At 39.0% G+C, this 20247-nt stretch overlaps 1 protein-coding gene across 3 annotated transcripts in view; it reads left to right on the top strand.

Annotated features, from left to right (window-relative positions):
• The window catches only part of SLC44A1 (solute carrier family 44 member 1), a 178524-nt gene that overhangs the window by 41946 nt on the left and 116331 nt on the right, over nucleotides 1-20247 (top strand). For all 3 annotated transcript variants that reach the window (XM_074330783.1, XM_074330782.1, XM_074330784.1), the window contains exon 2: nucleotides 10694-10783. In XM_074330783.1, the coding sequence (XP_074186884.1) occupies nucleotides 10694-10783 (90 nt within the window). The remainder of the gene's footprint in view (nucleotides 1-10693; nucleotides 10784-20247) is intronic.

Raw genomic sequence — 20247 nt, forward strand, 5'->3', positions numbered from 1 at the left:
ACCCTTCTCTTGAAGACCAGATGGAGAGACTCAGGATATTATAAACTCAATCCCAGAGAGGCACAGTCCCACAACTTCTTCTTTCCTTAGGGAAAGGTTGGGGGGGACAAACGGTTAGGCTGCCATGTGACCACAAAATGGTAATTACCGAGATGGTGGTATATACATACTGTTCTCTAGGAACACAAAAGAAGGGACTCTACTCCATACTTGGGGTGTCCCTAAATTATTTTTTTAACTACAGTAAAATAAGACCTGGTCTTATATTAATTTTTCCTCCAAATGATGCGTTAGAACTGATGGTCCTGCTAGGTCTTATTTTGGGGGAAACACGGTATAATAGGGATTTAGTGACTTAAGATTTCTTAGGTACCACCACAGAACTGAACATACATTTGCTTGTGGGTAGGATTGCTGTGGACTAAAACATCTTCACTGGCAAAGACAATATCTAATTTTGATTTAAAACATAAATTTATTGAATTCCATTGATCCATTAGCTATGTTATGATCAGTGTAATATTCATGTTCTTCCTCCATAAGTCACTATAGTCTTCATAAGTCAGTTTTTACCTGTTCAAAAGAAGAAAGATTGGAATAAGAATCCTGTATTGAGTACCCATCAATTCCTACTTTTAAAAAATGGTTATGGTATAGCAAGAACAGTCAGTAAACCTGTTAGCTTTCTGAAAATGGCTGGACTGTAGCAGTAGGAGGTACAAAGTAGAGCTTTTATCCCATCAGTCTGTCCTTGGTATCGTCAAGTACTGAAGAGTTTCTGACATTTGTAAGCTGTAATGGGGGAAGGGAAAATGAAGCCCACAAAACGAAAATTTTTAAAAATTAATAAATTTAAATTAAAAATTGCTCTCACTGATTCAGAAGAAAGACATTTAGAAATACTGTTTGAGAATTGCAGACAGCTCTGTATAATTTTAATCATGTTTCATTGATGATGGAGGTAAAAGGTGCTATTAGTTCTGTTGCAGAACACGACGAACTTGACCTCTGCCCAGTAATTATCATGTGCTCATGTGCAAGGAAGACAGTCCCTGAGAAGTCTGATGTAAGGACTTCTTTGTAACAGGCCCACATTATTATTATTTGGGGGGCAGTTGGAGGAAGAGCGAAGACACTGGCTGAATATTTCCTTGTGATCTTTCTATTACTATATGAATACATAACTTATAATACAGCTCTACGCAGTTGCCATTTCCCCATTTATCCTTAAACAGATGAATGTTTGTGATTTAGCATAAAGTTCATGAACTAAGAAAAGCAGTTGCACACAGATGCCTGTATCTTTCCACTCAATGTGTCTTATTACCTTTAACTTCCTGTTAAAATCATGCTTTTATTTTTACCTTTCAAATATGAATTGCCATCACCAGGCTTAGCAAATGAAACGGATTACTTGTAGTAACTGTAAGTAGTTTTGCACTCCAGATCCTTACAGAGCTTTCCCAAAGGACAGGCAATGTCTTTCAAAATCCTATTACAAGATTTTATTTGCAGGTGCTTATGAACAGAAGGCTGAAAGCCTCCATGTTTTATTGCTACCCAACTTCATCAGGTCTGCTCACTCTACTGAAAATTGTGGCAAAAATGATACACATCAGCTCTTTTATTCTTTTGTTACTACTCTGCACAAATAAAAGCATATTGGGGAATTTAATGAAGCAGTATGTCCTTGGAGGGAGCTTTGGAGATTTGGAGTGTATTTGCCTTTGATACCTGAGGTTTTTGTGTAAAACAAATGGGCACGACCAAAATAAAGTCCTCACAGATAGGTCAGTGTTTGTCACATACGTACTTAAATCACACAAATGTCTATAGAAGCAGTGACCTTAGAGATGCATTCAGTGACTACGTAGGAGGCTTTTTGGATGTGCCAGGGAATAGTTGGGACAATGAAAACTACTGCAGAACCCCTGGAACTCTGACATTCTTTTGGAGGTTGTCTGTTGACCCAAGAAGTAGACTTCGATGGTCAAGAAAAATATTAGGGCGGGAGGGATTTGCTTATTCAACAAATGAATGAGCATTTCCCAAGGATATATTCTGGGAACCTGTGCTGGGTGAGAGGCCACATCTTAGCTTGCTTTGGCCTTCACACAGAGTTGGTATTGCATTGGAATCTGGGAGAGGCAGCGTGGATGGAAAGGATGAATCTGCTGCAGAGATCTAGGCACACATGAAGGATGGCACCTGTATGCTTGTTGTGAGCTGTAAGTTTCAGGTTACTGCAATTCCTAGCCTACCAGTTTAACTCTCCTTTATTTCTGTCCTATAGAAGTGTAAGCATGTGTGGAGGATAATCTTGATTCTGCTTAAATTTCTAAGCTTTAATACTTAATTGATAGTTATGAATACTAGTAAACTGATAAAAACACAGAAGCATGGGCAGTGCTGTAATTGTGACTTGCTGGCCCACATGATATTGGAATCAATTCTGGTTTGTCCTTTTTTTGCAGGGTTAACACTATCTTTACATCAGTTCTCTTCCTTTGGACCAGCCTCCCAGGTTGCCACTTACTGTTGCTCTGAATGTAGGAGAATGCAATTCTCTGGCTTACTCTGGGGGAATGACAAAGGAGCCTGTAGTCGTTTATCCCATCAGAAATTCCAAATCGCAGCAACTCTAGATGTACAAGGTGTGATCAACAAATATGGTAAATGTTTAAGTTCAAAAAATGTATTACAGGGCCGGCCCGGTGGCTCAGGTGGTTGGAGCGCTGTGCTCCTCTAACACCAAGGTCGCTGGTTCGATTCCCACATGGGTCATCTAAGATAGTGAAAACCAGCTGGAGCTGGGGTGCCATGAGCAGCCAGAGGTTGGCGTGAGCTGCCTGTGGGCTGCTGTGGGCTATCGTTTGCCACCATGAGCAGCAGTGGCCAGCGTGAGTGGCTGGCAGCCAGTGAGAACTGCTGCGAGTTGCTGTGAGCAGTCGACCAACGACTGGTGATAGACTGACTACCTCAGCCGGGAGGGAGCGCAAGGCTCATAACACCAGCATGGGCCAGGGAGCTGTGTCCTACACAATTAGATTGAGAAACAACGGCTTGACCTGGAGTTGGGGTGGGAGGGGGTGGGGGTGTGGGGAGGCGGAAGAAAGGGGGGAAAATGTATTACAGTAAAAGACACCTTGTCATTAATCCCCCCTCAAAGTACTCCCTCTCACTTCAAATACACTTATCCCCTCATTATCGCCACTTTCTGAAGCAGTTCTGGAAGTCCTCTTTTGTGAGTGTCTTTAGTTGCCCTATCGTGGCTGCCTCAATGTCCTGAGTCGATTCAAAATGTTTACCTTTCGTGGTCATTTTGACTTTGGGGAAGCGCCAGAAGTCGCACAGTGCCAGACCTGGTGAATAAGGTGGATAAGGACACCCTGCAGTGGTTTTATGGGACAGAAATTGCCATATACCAGAAGCAATGTGTGACATGGAGTCTTTCCGTTGTGATCACAAAATACGGTGAATGCTGCTGCCAAGTGCCATCCAGTGGAAAGGCAGGGGTCTTCAATATGGGAAGCAACGTGTCGAACCTTAGTAACAGTGTGTGACAAATTTCAACTTGTTCAGTACAGTCAGTCAGGTGTGAACTACAGTTGAAGGTGTTTTAAAGTGTACCATAAATCATCGTCCATCATGACAACACTGTGTCACACATAGCTTCTAGTATACTACAGTTTCTGTCAAATAAAAACATTACAGTGTGTCCTCATCTACCTTATTCACCAGATCTGGCACCGTGCAACTTCTGGCTCTTCCCCAAAGTCAAAATGATTCAGCACATAGAGGCAGCCACGACAGCGCAACTAAAGAAAGACATGAAAGAGGACATCCAGAACTGCTTCAGAAAGTGGCAAGAACAATGGGATAAGTGTGTTGAAGCGAGGAGGAGTATTTTGAGGGGCATTAATGGCAATGTGTCTTTTAATGAAATAATTTTTTTTTTTAAATTTAAACATTCACCATATTGTTTGGTCATGCCTTGTATGTGACCAGATAGTATTTAACTCAGTGGTAGTAGGAATCTCACCAGTGACATCAACATGAAAATGTTATTCTAGTAGCTTAGTAAATAGAGCCCTGTGCTAATTGTGTCAGAAAATGAAAGATATTTTTCCTGTTCTCCAAGACTGGAAGGCCCCTTCCTAACTGGAACAACCATACCATCTTTAGGATAAAGGAATCTTAATGGATACAAAGTGAGAAATGGATGATACTTGTTTTTTTAAGCCAATTTCATGTTCTGTTTGTTTACTACTAAGCATTTCTGAGTGGGATAATTCTTACTTGGCAGTCAATATTTCCCCATCATAGCTAGTAAGAATTTTTAGTATGTTTTGGGCATAAAACACATTTTATTTTAGACATCAAAGGGTCATTTTTCAGTGTTTGTTTCAGAAATTTAGGAAATAATTTCAACTGATTTCACAAATATTTGCTTAATGGTTCCCCATCTGTATTCCAGCAGTACTTTTTACACATCTCTATTTTGGCATTTCTCATGATATCATAGTACTTAGCTTGCCTCTTTTGCTGAACTAGAGCTCAGTAAGCACAGGGGCTCCTCTTACCTGGCTTTGAATCTTTGTGTGGTTCTCAGTATGTATTTGAAAAACCACTGGTTCTTTATGAAGAATATTGTCTGAAAGTATGGTAACTACTTAGTTTAATTGACTGTAACCATGTTGTAGCACATTTGCCATTATTTTCAAACCTTGTCTACAAAAAAATCTGGTGTATCAAGGAAAGATTCATAGCATTAGGTAATACTGTTATTAGATTACTGTAAGAATCTTTTGGGAAGCTTTGTACCTCTATCGTAATTAGGAGAAAGTCATACACTATGGACAGTAAGTATAAAAAGAGGGCAGTGAAAAAGCTCCGAGTAAAGTCTTTGCCTTTAGATATCACCTAGGTGCCTTCTGACTTCCTGGATTTTGAACCCTACTTACTTCCAATCTTCCTAATTCTTCCTGGGCTGCCTACTTCTGTAAACTAGATTCACATCTGCCAGACTTTTTCCTACTCGATTAGTCCCCTGCCTTTGCACCCTTCCCGCCCTGTTACTTCTGATGCCATCCAGTGATATCTGATTTGACCAAATGGTTATTACATATTACTTGTCAGAACCTTTGTGTGTTATTATTATCTACAAATACATTTACTCAACAACTATATCTTCATTAGAAGTAACATGAAAATTCAGGATAAAACTTTTTACAGGTTTATTTCCTGAAAAATACACACCCCTAGTAGAGCGTATCAAATTCACTGGAAGGCCTTGGGTTTAGCTATCAAGGCTCATAGTGAATGTGGAGTCCGGGACATAGTTGCCTGTAGTATGGCTACTGTAAGAGATATTATAGAAGCTTTTTTATTTTTCATCTGTAATATACAAAATGTAGGAAGGAATGTGAATATATTAAACATTGTTCTTCCTTAACTTTAAGGATATGAATATAAGACAAACATGAAGTAGATATCAGCTGTGTTCTGACTTAGAATTATTTATTAATGGTCTATTACTAGTTTAAAAATTAATTCTGCCTTCTACATTATTAACCTTGTAAAAATGCAAGAAGACTATATAATGAGAATGTTTATATATACATACATTCACACCTTTGTTTTTTAAATTTTCTTAAAAAAGCTTTTTATTATGGAAAATTTCAAACCTTCATTTTACCCACTTTTGGAAATTTTTATTTCTTTGTGTACATCCAAGTTTGTCTGGTACCATATTCTTCCTGTCTGTAAAACTTTCTTTAACATTTTTTGTAATTCCAGTTTGCTGCTAATAAATTCTCTTAGTTTTTTTCTTTTTGCCTGAAAAAGTCTTCATTTCTGAGAGACATTTTCTCTGGGTATAGAATTCTGGGTTAATACTGGTTTTTAAAAATTCTTTCAATAATTTAAAGATGTCATTCATGGTTTTTTGCTTTGCATAGTTTCTGACAAGTTTGCTTAATCTTTGTTTTTCTGTATGTAATGTGTCTTTTCCTGTCTTTTGCTGCCATCAAGATGATCTCTTTATCTTGACAGTTTGAATATAATATGTGTAGAGGGTATATGTGTATGCATGCATACACGCGTGTGTGTGTTGTATTAATCCTGTTTAGGATTCTCTGAGCTTCTTGGATCTGTGCTTTGATTTGTTTTGTTGTTTTTGGAAAATTCTCAGTCATTATTTCTTCTAATAGTCCCTCTGCCCCATTCTATCTTCTCCTTCTGGGATTCCAATTACACATATGTTAGCCCATTCGACATTTTCCTATAGTCCTTGAATGCTATGTTCTGGGTTTTTAATTTTCACTTTTCTTTTTCTTTGTGTTTCACTTTGGGTAATTTCTACTGACTTATCCTTGAGTGAATTGATTCTTTCCTTGGGTGTGTTTAGTCTGCTGATAATCCTGATCAGTCATTCTTCATCTCTGTTATGTTTTTACTTTCAGCATTTCCTTCACTCTTTCTTACAGAGTCCTCAGAATTTGAAGACTCAAGTTTCAGAAATAGATTTTCCACTATTTTCTCTGGAGCTGTGTTTCCTCTTTTACAAAGTAGGAAAATTGGGAATACCCTGTTTCCCTGAAAATAAGATCTAGCCAGACTATCAACTCTAATGTGTCTTTTGGAGCAAAAATTAATATACGACCAGGTATTATGTTATATTATATTATATTATATTATATTATATTATATTATATTATACCTGGTCTTATAGTAAAATAAGACTGGGTCTTATATTAATTTTTGCTTCAAAAGATGCATTAAAGCTGATTATCCGGCTAGGTCTTATTTTCAGGGAAACACAGTATATAATAATAACCAACAGATTTGTTTTGAGGATCAAAGAAGTTCGTCTGGGCAAGTTCCTTCTTCCTTTTCCCTGGGTCTCAATCATTCTCATTGAAAGGTTTGGACTGTGTGATTACTTTGGTCCTATTTAGTTCCTAAATTGTAAGATTCTGTGAAGGGGAAGGGACCTAACATTTATTGACAGCCTGTATTAATCTCATGTAGAATTTGAGAAAGAGACAAAAGTCACATTTAAAAAGTGCTTTTGCAAAACACTTTACTTTTTGCCGGGTCTATGTGGATTTTAATTGGAAGAAATGGGCAGCATTAAATCCAGTTACCACTTGGTTAAATCTGTTAGAGAATCATTAAAATTTTTCAACCATTGGGTTTCCTGACTCACTTGAGAAATTTCATGGCTCATAAAACATCTCACTCTCTTTTTCTGTGCCTGTAGGATTTTAAATTATTGGGTTGACTCCCAAATTTTGCATGTAAGAAAAAACTAATGGAGGTTTTTGCTCTTCACTGATTAGTACAAATGAATGATATTCTCATCAGATTTGGCTTTGCAGTCACAGTCTCGTGTTCAAATCTTGATTGCACTGCTATGAAACCTTGGGCTGCTTGTTTAACTTTTGATCCTGAGTTTCCTTATCTGTGAAATAGGGATCATGCCTACATCAGAGAGCTGTTTTGAACATAGAAGACAATGTATGTGAAGCTTTGGGTATACTGTCTAGTTAATAGTAACGAATAACTGGTGGCATTAAAATAGTAGCCAAAATGAATTTTGCCACACTAAGTCAAATTTGTAGTAAATAGAAGGGGAAAAGCAAGTTTAATATTCTTTTTACTCCTTTCAATGGAAAGGTCCACCTGGTAAAGGGATTTTTTTTTGCGGGGGGGTGGGGGGGGAGGGAACAGGACTTTATTGGGGAACAGTGTATACTTCCAGGCCTTTTTTCCAAGTCAAGTTGTTGTCCTTTCAATCTTAGTTGTGGAGGGTGTCGTTCAGCTTCAAGTTGTTGTCCTTTCAGTCTTAGTTGTGGAGGGTGCAGCTCAGCTCCAGGTCCAGTTGCTGGTTGTGGGGGGGCGCAGCCTACCATCCCTTGCGGGAGTCGAGGAATCAAACTGGCAACCTTGTGGTTGAGAGCCTGCGCTCCAACCAACTGAGCCATCTGGGAGGCAGCTCAGCTCAAGGTGCTGGGTTCAATGTTAATTGCAGGGGGCGGAGCCCTCCATCCCTTGCGGGACTCGAGGAATTGAACCGGCAACTTTGTGGTTGAGAGCCTACTGGCCCACGTGGGAATTGAACCAGCAGCCTTCGGAGTTAGGAGCATGGAGCTCTAACCGCCTGAGCCACCGGGGCGGGCCCCTAAAGGGATATTTTAACAATAGGGACAGGGTTAACTGAAAACTGAGTGTTGATGAAGTAGTAGTGCCTACTATGTGGCAGATGCTCACATTTAATCCTCAGAACACCTATGAAGGAAGCTGCCTCTCCGCTGAGAAGCCTTTCTGTATCTGGGTGATGGTGACCACCCCTTCTTTGTGTTCTTGCATTCTACTTTGTACTCTGTCCCTATTTTTTGTATGTAATACCTATCCGCTTCCCACTTCTCATCCCCACTGAAAGGTTTTCTATGTGTTTGGCCCAGAAATGGCCCACAGTGAGTTGAATTGAATTGCTGCGATGTTGAATCTTTGGTTTTTTTTCTGGTCAAGACTGAAATCCCACTTTCTTTGTAGATGAGAATTAAAGCATTGAAAACTGAATGTTGGTCTGAGACAAAAATACTAAGAAAATAGTTGTAGATAAAATGCTTAATCAATCAGAGTCCTTCCCCACCCTCCAATACAGTTTGTTAAGATAAACAAATATAGTATATTAAAGTAGCTGTTGATCTGGATATTACCTTTGAGTAAATAAACATAATGCATTTCAAAGAGTTGTTCAAATTCTGTGTTTCTAAGTAATTTTACTGTAATGGGTATTATTGAAGATTAAAGTTATTTAATACAAAGAAACATTCTTTATTCATACTGTGAGCAACTGTCTTCCAAACTACAGACCACAATACAGGCATTCTTATTTGAATAACACAGGGAATATGTCAAATTATTTTTGCAGTTTTTTTTCTTGTCATAACAAAAATTTTTACAAAATTGCATTCCTGATAATAAATTTTTTAAGAGTTGGAAGGAACCTAGGAGATCTAGTCTAATTTCTTCCTACCACCCAGGGAGATGAAGCAATTTACCTTCAGTCATACAGCTGACTAATGACAGAGTGAGGGAGAAAGCAGAGTCCTTTATCCATTTGCCATAGTATTACATTCCTCTGGAAAAAACTGCCTCCTCACTCTTCATTTTTAATGCTAGAATCTTGGGGTAAGGTTTTTTCCATGACTAACTAGTGTTCTTGTTTTCTTGTGTGGGTGTCTGGGAGCAAGCGATGAAGGGTGGTGGTGTTTTTTTGTTGGTGGTGAACAACTGAACCGAGTAAGGCACTAAACACAGAAAATGCATTTATCTAGTTAGCATTTAAGGGGTCAGGAAGAAGTGGTTGAAGCTCAAATTTTCTGCCTTCAGTGTTGATAGGCAGGTATTCTAAGGTTCAGTTTCTTAACCTGGGCTCTGAATTCCTGAAACTTTTATGAAAATTATGCAATTATATGCTGACCTCCTAAGAAAAGAATCTGTAGCTTTCATCAAGTTATCAAAGGGTACACAATTAAAAGCTACTGTTTTTAAAGGAAGGGAAAGCTAAGCAAACTTGATTGAGAACGAGCTCCCCACTCTGACACTCTAACTACTAACTATACTAGAGGGCTTCCTTATCCGCAGCCCCTTCTGCTTGTGCCCTTCCTACTAACAAGTCTTCTCAAGATGGCTTCCTGGACCTTGTCATGGAAGCCACTGGATGCCCCAACCTTCTTTTTTGAACAAACATTTCCCATAGATTTTCCAAGGCTCCCTTCTTTCTCCCCCCCCCTCTTACTTTCCAGGTGAGGGTGTGAGACTCAGGGATTTCTGTTCATCAGAAAGCTAAGAAGTGTTGTTTCAGTTACATTCTGGTTAAAAGGAATTTGTGAGCTGACTTGAGAACCTAAGACTGTTACTCTAAGAAAAAAATGTAATTACATTCTAACCTAATACTTTGCAAATTAACTTTTAGAACGCCTCTTGCTCTTTAGTCAGGAAACTCTGTGTTTGATATAGAAACTCTTTACACCTTCCAGAAACAGAATGAAAATTTATGGATGGTGGTGTAGGAGTTGCCCAGATCTGTCTGCAACAGTGTCTTAATTTAGTTTTTCCTTCCTGAACTTTATAAGACTTAGAAAAATCTACCCCTGAATAGAAATTTATTTTAATGGGCTTCCTTCCTAGAAGAGAACATATAGAAAGCAGATTCTAAATTTTTAAATCTGGCATCTGGACACACAATAAAAAGCTAGCACCAAAATTGCAACTGGAAGAATTTGTTCATTTGTTTATTCATTTGTAAAAGTTCATAATGAGTACCTATCATGAGCCCTCAGGCATCATGTTAGATGCTGGGAAAAGAGAAGTGGTCTCTTCCTTTGCAAAGCCCATGATCTACTGGGGACACAGCTCAACAAATAACAGTTCAACATGCTAAGTGCTCTACTAGTGGTACCAGAAAAGCACTGGAATCAGTACTCTGCCTGGCCAGGAAGTAGGGTGGGAGTTGGGATAAACTTCACAGGAAGGTAGTAATTATTGAAGTTGCATCTTAAAGGTTCAATAGAAACTTGTCAAGCAAAGAAGGGATCTAGGTATAAATGGTATATTTGTGCTTTCCGGATTTTAACTAAATTTAACATTTACTACCCTTTTATTTTATATTTCCTGTTAGAGCTCCAAACGAGAATGGAAGCCACTGGAGGAACGTAGCTGCACAGACTTACCATGGCTGCTGCTTTTTATCCTCTTCTGCATTGGGATGGTAAGGAAACTCTCCCAGATGATCAGAACTTGAACTCATGATCCACGGGAATGATGGGGAACTGGCTTAAAGAGGGAGCTTGTTATTTTTAAATTTATTTTTAAGTCCTCCTGAATTGCTTATAAATGGAGGTCATAGGATACCACTGAAGCACGTTATTTTTCTGCCATATAATTCACTGGTACTATTTGGTACCCCTTGATTTTTTTTTTTTTTTTTTTGTACATGAAAATAGATCAAAATTTACGGAGCAGTTGGAACCCTATCTCTTTGACTAGATCATTTCAGAAAGCCAGATGATTTGACATACATTTCTGTGAACTCTGATCTTTATGGGGTGGTGAGCAGAGAGGGCGTTGGCCATGGAGTCAAGAGTCCTGAATATTTATCCAATCCGGTTACATAGACCTAATGGTTATTTTTGCATCAGTCAGTTTCCTCTCAGGGGCTGGTGTTCCTTTGTATAAAATTAGAGGTTGTGCCACATGATGCCTACAATGCTCCCAGTATTGACATTTTGGGGTTCTTTTTAGAGAAGAGGCTGGTTGCTCACTGCTTCTTCCTCTACCCACACTGCGCCCCTGCTGCCTATTGTGTTTACTGTATAAGTGGCATCTCTCAGTTGAGATCAGGGGACCTGGTGATTTCCCAGTGGGTACAGAGGTTGGAGGAGCAAAGTCCCTGGCGCTAGGTGTTGGGGCTGTCCTCATCCAATCTGTGTAACCACTCTGCCCTGCAGGAGTTTCTGACACCGATCTCAGGGACTTCAGAATGACTGCCTGTGTGCAGCGCTGGGAAAAATGAAAACAGCGGTTTTCAAACTAGCTGATGTTTAGAGCTAGGAAAGACTTGCAACTCCTCTTCTGGTCCATCACCCTCATTTTATAGATTAAAAACCTCAGACCCAGAGATCAATTCCCAAGGCCACACTCCTAATTAATGGCAGAGCTGGAAACGGAGCCCCTGTCTCGTAACTTCTAGGCCAGGGCTCTTTCTGCCACTTTGTTTCTTCTTCCTCAAAGGGCCTGTGCAGACAGTATTACTCTCTCTTTCATAGTCTTTACAACTCAAAACACAATTATGCTACCTCAGCAGCCATTTTTTTCACTTATGTGTCAGTATTTTTAATTCCCCTTTTCCCATGCCTTTTATAGAGGTTCTTTAGGAAAATCTTATTCTGGGTCTCTAGGCAACTGCCGACCTGCAAATGCCATTTGAGAATCACAGGGCAACCCTAATCGTGGCTAATAGGTATAACTGTAGGTATCACTTCTTCCCCTGAACCAAGGAAAAGAAAGCAGTACATTTTAATGAGATACAACACATCCAGTAAAATAAGGAGTATTAATTTTAAAGATAATAGACAGCTCAGTTTCAGCAAACTTATGATATTAGAAAAGTCAAAATGGGTACATTTCCTAACTTAGGACTTCTAAGATCATGTTTAAAAATCCACTTAGTTTATTAGAGTGGCAACTGAAATGCAGCATACACTAATATACAGGGAGAGTGTGGAAAAGAGTCTTTGCTAACAGAATTCGTCCACAACCTCTCCCCACCCCCTGAATTTAATCCTGGGAGGAATACCAGCTGACCTTTCAAAATTATATTTATAAAAACATGTCCCTGCCACCTGAGGCACTTATGATATTCTGTGCTAAAATAGCTCAGGAAAGTGCAATCATTAATGTTAATAGGCTGACTTGGGAGTGACTTGAGAGTAAGGAGCTATTTGTTTTCTGAAATGTTTTAATGCAATGGTAATTAATATAATGTTGATTTTAGTGCACAGATAATTAAGACCCACTGTGTGTACTTTTAAATTCAGGCATAACTTTATTTGTTTTGGAATGCCTTCATGGAGTTGAACTAACATGAACTTTTGCAATGTGGAAACTGGAGAGCTCTCACAGTTCTGTTGCCCACCCTACTGGCACAACAGTAGTTCAAAGTTTGTCTTCTGGGTATTTATTTTATATGGTTTTCTAAAGTTCTTTTCTCCCCCTTTGGATTTCATTCTGTTAGTACTTTAAAGAGAAACATTCAACATATATGTGTTGAACATTAACTTATGCTTGAGGCTTTCATGTATGTATTTATCTCATTGAATTCTCCCCATTACCCTGTGAGATAGGTTTTTATCCCCACTTTATAGACAAGGTATAGCGAGATTAAATATTAGCTTATCTAAGAAGATACTATAAGTGGCAAAGATAGACTAGGAACTGGAACTTGCTGCCTCTTGTGGCCCAGTGGCTGCTTCTTTTATAGTCTTCTTTCTCAGTCATCTTGCGTCCTAAACCATATCTTTATTCACTATCTTTACTTGTCGTTCTTTGCTCATTCCTTGATAACTATGCTCCAGCTCTGAAATATTTTAAGACCTTTTCATCTTTCACTCATCTTCACCATTAAATATTTTTATTTATACATATTCGTCTCTTCATAAATATTTAAATTTCTCTTTTATTTCTTCCCTTACTTTCAAGGTTTTTCCATGCTTGAATTGTCTAGAACTTAGGGTATTTTTCAAAGTGAATTGCTATCAGCCTTCTTGAGAGCTGTCATCTTCCACATGAACTTACATGAATACTTTGAAATTATCGGACATATGCTTACCCTGCTGTAAAAAAGTACATGTAACATTGGACTTCTAAATTTCTATTTTCCATTAAAGTAATAAAAATGTGGTTTGCAACCCTAGCTGCATATTAGAATCAACTGGGATCTTTAAATAAAAGATTCATTTCGAGGCCCCCGCTCAGTGATTCTGATTCAATCTCTGTGATTCTAACGCTCATGCAGGGTTGAGCCCCACTTTTGTGGATACTGATAAACCACTAGAGTTTTGAGAAACAATGATAAGACTGGGTTTAGTAGGATAGCCCTGGTGGTCTGTGTTCAAGATGGCTGTTAAAGCTGCTGTAAATGAGGAGGAGATGCAGGCAGACCACTTTGGAGGCTGATGCAATCGTCCAGATAAGTCCAGATAAGAGATGAAAAACCTGAAATCAGGGGAGGAGGAGAAAGACTTTAAAAGTAGGATTTGGTATCATCAATATTGCTGGCGAGTGGGAGACAGATTAAGGATGACTAAGAGGTTCTTGTGTTAGTGGTGCAGGGAAGGGTTTTTCAGCTCACATCCTACATTATCTCCTCATAGGATCCAAACCATGCCTCTGTACACATAAGAGAATAAAAATGGGATGGGTAAATAGTATCATTTTATTCGTAGCTGAACAGTTACCTGCTTATGCCCAATAGAGTACTCCATTGTAAAAATGACTTGTGGAATAAAGCTTGGGCCATGTGGGCTCAAGTTTCTTCCCGTGTTGTAAGGTCTGACTTCATTCTGTCTCAGGGAGAGGAATATATGAGGAGGGGAGGGAAAGGGAGGTGGCAAGAGAAAGGTGGTCCACCTGGACCAAATCAGCTCAGATCAGCTTGCCACAAAAAGACAAGAAAGAGAGGAGGCTGGATGGCCCTAACAGGAGTGTTTACCATGGAAAATAGAAGCTAGAGACTCCCTGCAACTTACCCCTGATAATTATTGCTGCTTACTATTCGTATGTACTAGGTACTATTCTCTGCATTTGACACAGAGACTCATTTAATTTTCCCAACTGCTCAAGGAAGTAAACATTATCAGCATTCCCATTTTACAGATAAGGAAACTGAGGCATAGATATATGTTTAATAACTTGTCTAGATTATACAGTGGCAACATTGAACCTAGGAGAGAAGAGGAAGAAGGTGAGGCTTCAAGAAACAGTCCCCCCCCTTTTTTTTCTTTTTAATTAGTTTCAGGTGTACAAAACAAAGTACTAGTTAGACATTTATACCCCTCACAAAGTGATAACCCCCTTTCCTCAATCTACTACCCTTCAGACATTGTATATAGTTGTTACAATTCCATTGACTCTATTCCTTATGCTGTACTCCACATCCTGTGACTCTCTCTCTCTCTCTCTATCTATCTATCTATCTATCTATATAAAATTATAGTTGACATTCATTATTATTCAGCTTCAGCTTCAGGTATACACTGCAGTGGTCAGGTACCTATACCATCTATGAAGTGGTCTCCCTAATAAGACAAATGTCCATCTGATACCCTATAAAATCTTTACAACATTATTGATTATATTCCCCAAACTGTATTTTGTATCCTCGTAGCAATCTGTGGTTACCGATTGTGCTTTCTAATCCCCTCACCTTCTCCCTTATCCCTACCCCCCTCCCATCTAGCAACCCTCAGTTTTTCCTCTATATCTCTGAGACTGAAGAAACAGTCCCTTTTTTGTTGCCTGGAACTGGGAATAAAAGAAAAAGTTCAGAACATGGACCTGTAGGACACGGTAACCTTACCGGCCAGTAAAATGTGGTCTAGTCAATATTTCAGACTCGGAGCAAATCCCAGAGCATCACCACTTTCTCTAGTGCAGTGTTAGGAAGCTGGGGTGATGGCCCAACGCATGGAGAGAGGAGACTGAAGCTTCCTCTCACTCTGTATCTTACATGTGCAGTCTAGTAGATAATGATGCTACAAATGGACATAGGGTCTATTCAGGAAAGGGAAATGATTTGGCAAAGTGTGAAATGAGGAGATGACTTTTTGACATGTGGAATGTATGGGTAAGGGTAAGCAATTGGAAATGCAGAGTTGGAAATTTGGAGAATGCTAGGGACTAGAGCTGGATTTAGGAGACATCATTGTATAGTTTGTCCCTTCAGACTGCTTTCAAGGACCTTTTTTATTTTATAACATTAGCCCAGTTCCCAGAACATAGTGTTTCTACCTCATTAACTATTGTTGATAGCAGCACAAAGTGAGAGACTCAGCGACTCACTGCAGTATTTTGTCACCTCTGTGAGGGTCTGTGCTTTGCGAGGATCATAAAGTAGGAAGAACAGCATGCCAAAGATTACCTTAAGGTTACCTGACCCAAATGACTCCCTACTTTCCGTTCAATCCTGTTTTTACTTTTAATTGTGGTCATGTATACGTAACATAAAATGAACCATTTTAACTGTTTTTCAAAATACAGTTTAGTTAAATCCATTTTGCTTTTACTCTTGTTTTTTTGTTTTTTTCCCCCTGGGTCACTGTAGTGGACCAAATGGGTTTATAGTCCCTCTGCAAGTATACCCTGAAAAATTTACGTTGTATCTACTATCCCTTAGAATCATAACATTTTGGAAGCCAAAAGAGCTTAATCTAGAGAGAGATTAGTCTAGTTTTATCCTTGTTACAGGTAAGGAAACTGAGGAGCAGAGAATTTAAAGTGACTTGCCCAGGGTCATAAGGAGCATTTGGGACAGAGCTGGGTTCAATTCCCTGTATTCCATGTCTGTTATTTTTGTTGTTGTTTTTCCATTTCTTAAGCTGCTCGTGATACTGAGCCTCACGATTTTACTCCCTCACGCCGCATTGTTTTCTTCTCTTTTGAGATATTTCAGTTCTTCTAGGGTAAACTTTATGTGTTATAACCCTTTTGTACCTTGCATGGCATTTTGCATTTGTATATTATCAATAAATGCTTATTGAGTGGATATTTCCTAGACTTCCAATCATTACTGTCTTCCTTTCTCCTCTTTCTTGAGTAATGCATCCTGTTAAATGTTAAACTTTAAAGAAATCCAAAAATCTAGCAGATTGGCTGAATTTTTTTATTTTTTCAGGTCGTTTGCATAAGTAATGGTTCTGCATCTGGCATTCTCATCCTACCCTGTCAGCTGGGACTAATAGTCTTGCTTGTCTCAGGGTTCTCCAAAGAGGAGGAACAAGCCAAATGTTACGCTAAGGTTTGACAAATTGGTTATTAAGAGATTGACACACTAAGCATTGATTGAGATGAGAGATTTATAAAGCTAAAGGAAGTAGGATTTGAGGAAAAAGTAGAATCTGGATATAATTTCATTAATTCCTGGGCGAGGGGCTGTAAGCTTAAGACTTTTTCCCCCACATTTTTATTTCAAAACATTTTGCCGTATTCATACTCCATACTCCTCCTCCCACTCGTGTTTTGTTGACTTTTATTTTTTTTCTCAAAACTAAAGTAAGGCTTTCTACCTTGCTCAGTAAGGCTCCAGGTGTGAAATTCAAACATGCTTGTGAAATAAAATCCTATCCTCCTATTTGACCAATAGTGAATGAAACTGACAAAAGCTCTTAATTAAGTCAAACTAAACTTTGTGATGTGAAGGCAAAATGAGCACAGTTCATTAATTAGCAAATTGTCTTTCCCTCGCTTAGGCAGTAGGCACTGACTAATCGCCAGATCTTGCCTGTGAGCCTCCATCCCCGTGTGCCTTCATCTGCTTTGAGTCACCTCCTCCTTGTGATTCAATTTGTCTACTCCTCCTCTCTTAAAATAGCAGTTTTGAAGGCACTTCAGTGGCTCAGTCATTTTAAGATTTTAGCCATGGTTCTCTTCATTACTAATAGGCTTCCTTTCTCTCTAGTGATTGCTCCCTACTCTAGGCTTGTAAAAGCTCTCCTCATATACCCCTTATCATTTGCTTCATTAATGTGATTTCCTTCTGTTGAATGCCTCCCCCACCCCACCCCTACCCTCTATGGAGCCATTAAATTACTGAGTGTATTCTGTACAGTTTCTCTTATCCTATTTTAATTTCGTGGACCACATGTTTTCTCATCTGAAACTAGGTATATTGCTTCTTGCATTTGGATTCCAGAATTTTTTTTTTTTTTTAAGGAAACTGTATTTTTAATTATATTTGGCCTAGTTCTTCATTATCAGTGCTTTTACCATATGGGAAGTCCCTGGGATAACAGTCATGGTTTCTTCCTATCTTATTATCTTATTATTCTCCTTCTTTTCTCCCCTGCAGCTTTTCACCCTCTCTACTCTAATGCTTTTGGCAGCTACTAAGAAGTTTACATGGCCTATTATGAAAATATGTCCCGTCTTACCTGTGATGTTTGTCATTTATCCTTTGCCTACATCCCGAAGGGATGGGAAGTAGCTTATACTTAAAAAGAAACACAAAAATCCCACATGTCCAACAGTACTGTTAAAAATAGGGAAATCAGAAACCATTTAAAGGAATTGGTAACACAAAGTACTAATCAAGCATCAGAAGCAAATTCCTATAAAAAGTGAAAGAAGAACATAACCTTTTTAATTATATAAGGGCTTTGCTATTTTAGACTAGTAGTGAAAGAAGATTATAATTGTGGTCTCAATGTTTCTGTGTAGTAACAGAATTACTGACAATATCTCTCACTTTTATCCCCCAAGAAATTTTTGTTCTAAAATAGAGAATTGCAGGGGTTTTTGGTTAGGCCCCAATTATGGTTGTCAACCTCTTTAGTCTTTGTCTTTCAAATTTACCGTGAATAACTACTAGACAGAGGATGCCAAAAAAATGTATACACATTTTAAGAAAGGAAAACAATGTGTTAAAATTGTAATACTCAATATATACCCTTAACAAAAGATGAATACAAGTCATGTGTGTACATTTTTTTGGCACCCCCGGTATATTGATTACTTGCCATGTATTGGAACAGCTGGGGGCTAGATACGCATTATCTCATTTAGTCCTCTTCATTAGGCTGTGAAGTAGATGATATTACACTAGTCCCCCTTATTCACAGGGGATACCTTCCAAGACCCCCAGTGGATACCTGCAATTGTGGAGAGTACCAAACCCAAATGTACTATGCTTTTTCCTATATACACATAACTGTGCACTTAAAGGAAGTACTTTATGGCTTCTCTTTGGCATACTCAAATTGCCAGCATCACTACTCTTGCGCTTTGGGGCCATTATTAAGCAAAATAAGGATGACTGGAGCACAAGCACTGTCGGTCTGATAACCAAGTAGGCTACTAAGTGAGTAACGGCACGTAGCATATGTGGAATGGATACGCTGGACAAAGGGATGATTCACGTCCCAGGAAGGATGGGTGGGGTGTGGAGCGCAATTTCATCATGCCATTCAGAACGGCATGCAATTTAAAACTTACGAATTGTTTCTTTCTGGAATTCTCCATTTAATATTTTCAGACCACAGGTGACTACAGGTAACTGAAACCATGGGAAACAAAACCTCAGTACTCTGTTAGGGATGAGGAGGAAACAGTCTAAGTAAGTAATGGGTCAGTCACACAGGTAGTAAGTGGTAAAGTGAGGGTTTGAATCCAGGTCTTTCTGGATTCTCTTTCTGTTACTCTATGCTTTTTGTTAAAGAACTGTATTGGAACTGTTAGCCATTAAACCTCCTAATGTTGACCTCCACGTCCAGTTTTTGCTCAGTTGTAGGAATTCCTCTTTTGAGGTTCAAAAATATGCTTGCAAAATGGCATGCTGATTTGCACATGTGTATGTATGTAGGGGATTAAATTTTTTTTTCTCACGTGTTAGTATTGGCTTGAAGTTCTGAGATGGGACTAACTGCCCTGCAGTATCCTTGGAGAAGTCAGGAGAGAAGGGGAGTGGTGAGAGAGTGAGAGGGAATGAGTGAGTCCTGACCACCGTGTGCTTAATCCTAGATCTAGCCATTAGCTGCTGCTTTGAGGCAGAAGGGCACTAAAAGTTATTGAGACAGACACTTTACATTTATTATCAAATGTGACTTCTTGCAGCAGCCTTTGTGGTAAGTGGTTTCAACCCCATTTTTATGGGTAAACTGAGGCACAGGGAAGTAAGCAAGTTTGTCCAAGATCACACAAGTAGAAAATGGAGTCATCAGTGTTCCATTGAGCAATGCAAGTTTATCTGACCCCAAAACCCATGGTCTTTCCCGTAGAGCCTGTTCTCATTTTTACCAACAATAATAGCTAATACTTATTGAGCCCTTGTTATGTGCCAAGCAGGATTCCTGCCACTTTACTGGGGATTATTTTGTTTAATCCTTACGGCAACCTTATGAGCTGCCATTATTTCCATTTCACAGGTGAGTAAATTGAGGCACAGAAAGCTAAAGTAACTTGGCAAGGATCAGAGAGCAAGAGAGTAGCAAATCAGGGATAGTCTCTACTCAAAATCTACTTTCTTACAAAGTGTAATTTCAAGAAGTTTCTTCTAGCTAGAGCTGCACTCTCTGCTCTTCCTTACCTGCATGATAAAAATAGAGGAGTTATTTTGAAAAAAGGAAAGAGTTTGTTTGCCTTTTTAGGAAAGTGTATTTAAGGGGGAAATACTTTTCTCTGAGGAATTGCGTGTGAGTACAGTATTCACCACTGTAGGCCTGAGATGTAACAGGGCTGCTTAGGTAAGTACTACTCATAATACTTGGATATGATGAGTGAAACAGTGATAACTTCTGCCTGCATGAGCCATTTTAATAAAGATAACACAAACTCAACCTATTAGTGACCAAGTGGCAAGAATATTTCTTAACCCCAGTCTTTTCTGCCATTTTCGTCAGCTGATCAGTAGTGATTCATGTGGCTTCCCATTCTCCTGCCTTGAGTATAGGCTTTTGTTGCTGT

The sequence above is a fragment of the Rhinolophus sinicus genome, linkage group LG04 (genome assembly GCF_036562045.2).
Source record: "Rhinolophus sinicus isolate RSC01 linkage group LG04, ASM3656204v1, whole genome shotgun sequence".
Classification (NCBI taxonomy): Eukaryota; Metazoa; Chordata; class Mammalia; order Chiroptera; family Rhinolophidae; genus Rhinolophus; species Rhinolophus sinicus.